Source organism: Lipotes vexillifer, unplaced genomic scaffold, assembly GCF_000442215.2.
Source record: "Lipotes vexillifer unplaced genomic scaffold, Lipotes_vexillifer_v1.1 scaffold505, whole genome shotgun sequence".
NCBI classification, from domain to species: Eukaryota; Metazoa; Chordata; class Mammalia; order Artiodactyla; family Lipotidae; genus Lipotes; species Lipotes vexillifer.
Window position 1 is genome coordinate 3,578,938 of NW_006785581.1, and position 2,611 is coordinate 3,581,548.

Consider the following 2,611-nt stretch of genomic DNA (forward strand, 5'->3'; position numbering starts at 1 on the left):
AACCACATCATCTCCAGGAGACAACTACAAAAGAGATTTAAATAACAGATGAGAATTTGATTAGAGGAGTTTTAAGGTATCTTCCCAGACTGCAGTTACTGATTTCTCAAAGGAAAGGAAAGAAACAAAATTTAGAGTGTTCCATAAATGAAAAATTGGGGATGCCTCTTGCATTTAAGGATCTGTTAATTTTAGTGGAGTCTCTACACTTACTAGGAGTCCTGGTTCCGGAACAGGGGCAGGCCTTGAAAAACATTTACTAAATTTCCTCTTCTGTTTCCTTAGGTTTTGCATACGCTCAAAACGTTTATCTGTGGACTTTGGGAAAATTAAAAGGAAGGAAGACATTTACAATGTTAACAGCATAGCATGCTGACAACATTTTTGGTTTGTGTCCATAAAAAAAGACAAACACAATCAGTGCATACAGCTTACATAGCTACATAGAAGTAGGAAAAAAACTTTTTGCAAATGTGTGACTTATAGATGAAGAAAACATTTTGGAGCCTCAAGTATTCTTTTTTTTGTGGTCTTAGTTGGGGCACGTGGGATCTTCGTTGCGGCGTGCGGGATCATTCCTTGCGGCGCATGGGCTTCTCTCTAGTAGTGGTGCGTGGGTTTTATCTCTTCTCTAAGTTGTGGCATGTGGGTTTTCTCTTCTCTAGTTGTGGCGCACGGGATCCAGGACATGTGGGCTTTGTAGTTTGCGACATGCAGCCTCTCTAGTTGAGATGTGCGGGCTCAGTAGTCGTGGTGTGCACGGGCTTAGTTGCCCTACGGCATGTGGGATCTTAGTTCCCCAACCAAGGATCGAACCCGCGTCTCTTGCATTGCAGATGGGATTCTTTACCACTGGACCACCAGGGAAGTCCCACCTCAGTAGAGTTTTCAAATGAAACTATTTACTCTTTATTTCTACTTCATTAACTGTGCACAATAGTGCACCATATGGACAATAGAAAACATTGTTAAGAAGGAAGAATAGGACTTCCCTGGTGGTGCAGTGGTTGAGAGTCCGCCTGCCAATGCAGGGAACACGGGTTCGTGCCCTGGTCGGGGAGGATCCCACATGCCACGGAGCAACTAAGCCACAACTACTACCACTACTACCACAACTACTGAAGCCCGCGTGCCTAGAGCCCGTGCTCCGCAGCTGCAACTAAGAGTAGCTCCTACTCGCCACAACTAGAGAAAGCCCGCACACAGCAACAAAGACCCAACACAGCTAAAAATAAATAAATTTATTTTTTTAAAAAAAGAAGGAAGAATAAATCATACAATGAATTTTGTGTGATCTTATGTTTATAAAGTTCAAAACCAAGAAAAACAATATCCTTTTAGAAGCACGTAGGTGATAAACTATTAAAGAAAGAGATTAACTTGATAAAAATAAAATTCAAGGCAGTGGTTACCTCTGGGAGAGACACAGGGAGGTCAAGTAGGGAAGCAGCTCCTAGATGAGTTCAAGGATACTCATGTTTTCTTAAATTGGAGGTATATTTTGTTACCCTGCTTTAAAATTATGTATGCTACATATATCCTTGTGTATGTATCACGTTACATTAAAAAAGGGGAATATTAAACCATTTAGGTTATCCTAGTTAAGACTCATTCTGACAGTAGTCACAAGATCCCAGAGTCTCAAGAAAGATAACACAGAAGTGTCTAGCTGATAGAACTTCTGTCATATTAGGGACGATCACACATAAAGGGACAAGATAAAGTCACACTTTTGAATTAACCATAATTATTTATTTAAACTTTACCTGCCTTTCAGTGACGTCTGAAGGATGATGCCATTTTGAGCCTTCCTACATAACATGTAAAATTTAAAAATAAAATAAAAGTCATGAGCGAACAGAAAAATCAGCTATTATAATAGGAAGCCTATGCTACTGTTTTCTATTTATGTAATAGATGCCTATTATCTCAACTGCAAGAAGCAGGATCAGAATAAGAGCATCAAAGTAAACATTGGGGTGGAAGATGAGATAGTATTTTGAGAAAAAAGAACCTGCTATGAACCACATTACCGGGACTACTGAGATTTATTCTGGAAGGAAAGGGTGTACAAGAAATCCCAAAATTCATGTTTCTGTTGGTACTGAGTACTGTCATGCAGGGTCAATAAGTCATTCAACAAACAGATGACTGCACGCGCCTGGCCCCCAGCAGGTGCGAGGTGGGGCTTTTCCTCCTCCCGGTGGGTTCTGCAGCCCAGAATTTAGTCTGCCTCCTTCACCCGGGATTTCCCAACCCCAAAGCACCAACCCCCGCGTAAAGGCCAGCAGCGCGAGCGGCTGAGGCTGCCTCCCACGGGGGAGGCCGGCGCCAGGGCGGCAGAGGCGGCGTTGAGGGCCCGGGGGGACTCACGGGGTTGACTTGGACAGCGTCGTCCTCCCTACAGCACAGGCACATGCTGCAGAGCCTCGCAGCGCCGCGGAGCCCACTTCCGGACCCCTGCCAAGTCCTCGCGGGTGCGCCACCTACGGCCCGCGAGCCCCACCCGGTCCCGTCACAATTCTCTTTATCCTGGCCGGGAGGGCCCCGCCCTTTCCCTTAGCTGTCTTCCAATCCCAGTGCCTAGAAGGTGGAGTTCCTAGCCTCGGAA

General features: G+C 44.7%; 1 protein-coding gene across 1 annotated transcript; it reads right to left on the reverse strand.

Moving 5' to 3' along the window:
* Positions 1–174: 174 nt before the first annotated feature.
* CCDC179 (coiled-coil domain containing 179) lies at positions 175–2,418 on the reverse strand. The gene is made up of 3 exons (XM_007457642.1): positions 2,374–2,418; positions 1,767–1,811; positions 175–318 (listed from the first exon to the last, which is right to left on the reverse strand). The coding sequence occupies exons 1-3, from the start codon at positions 2,416–2,418 to the stop codon at positions 175–177; spliced, it is 234 nt and encodes a 77-aa protein (XP_007457704.1).
* Between the last annotated feature and the right edge of the window lie 193 nt (positions 2,419–2,611).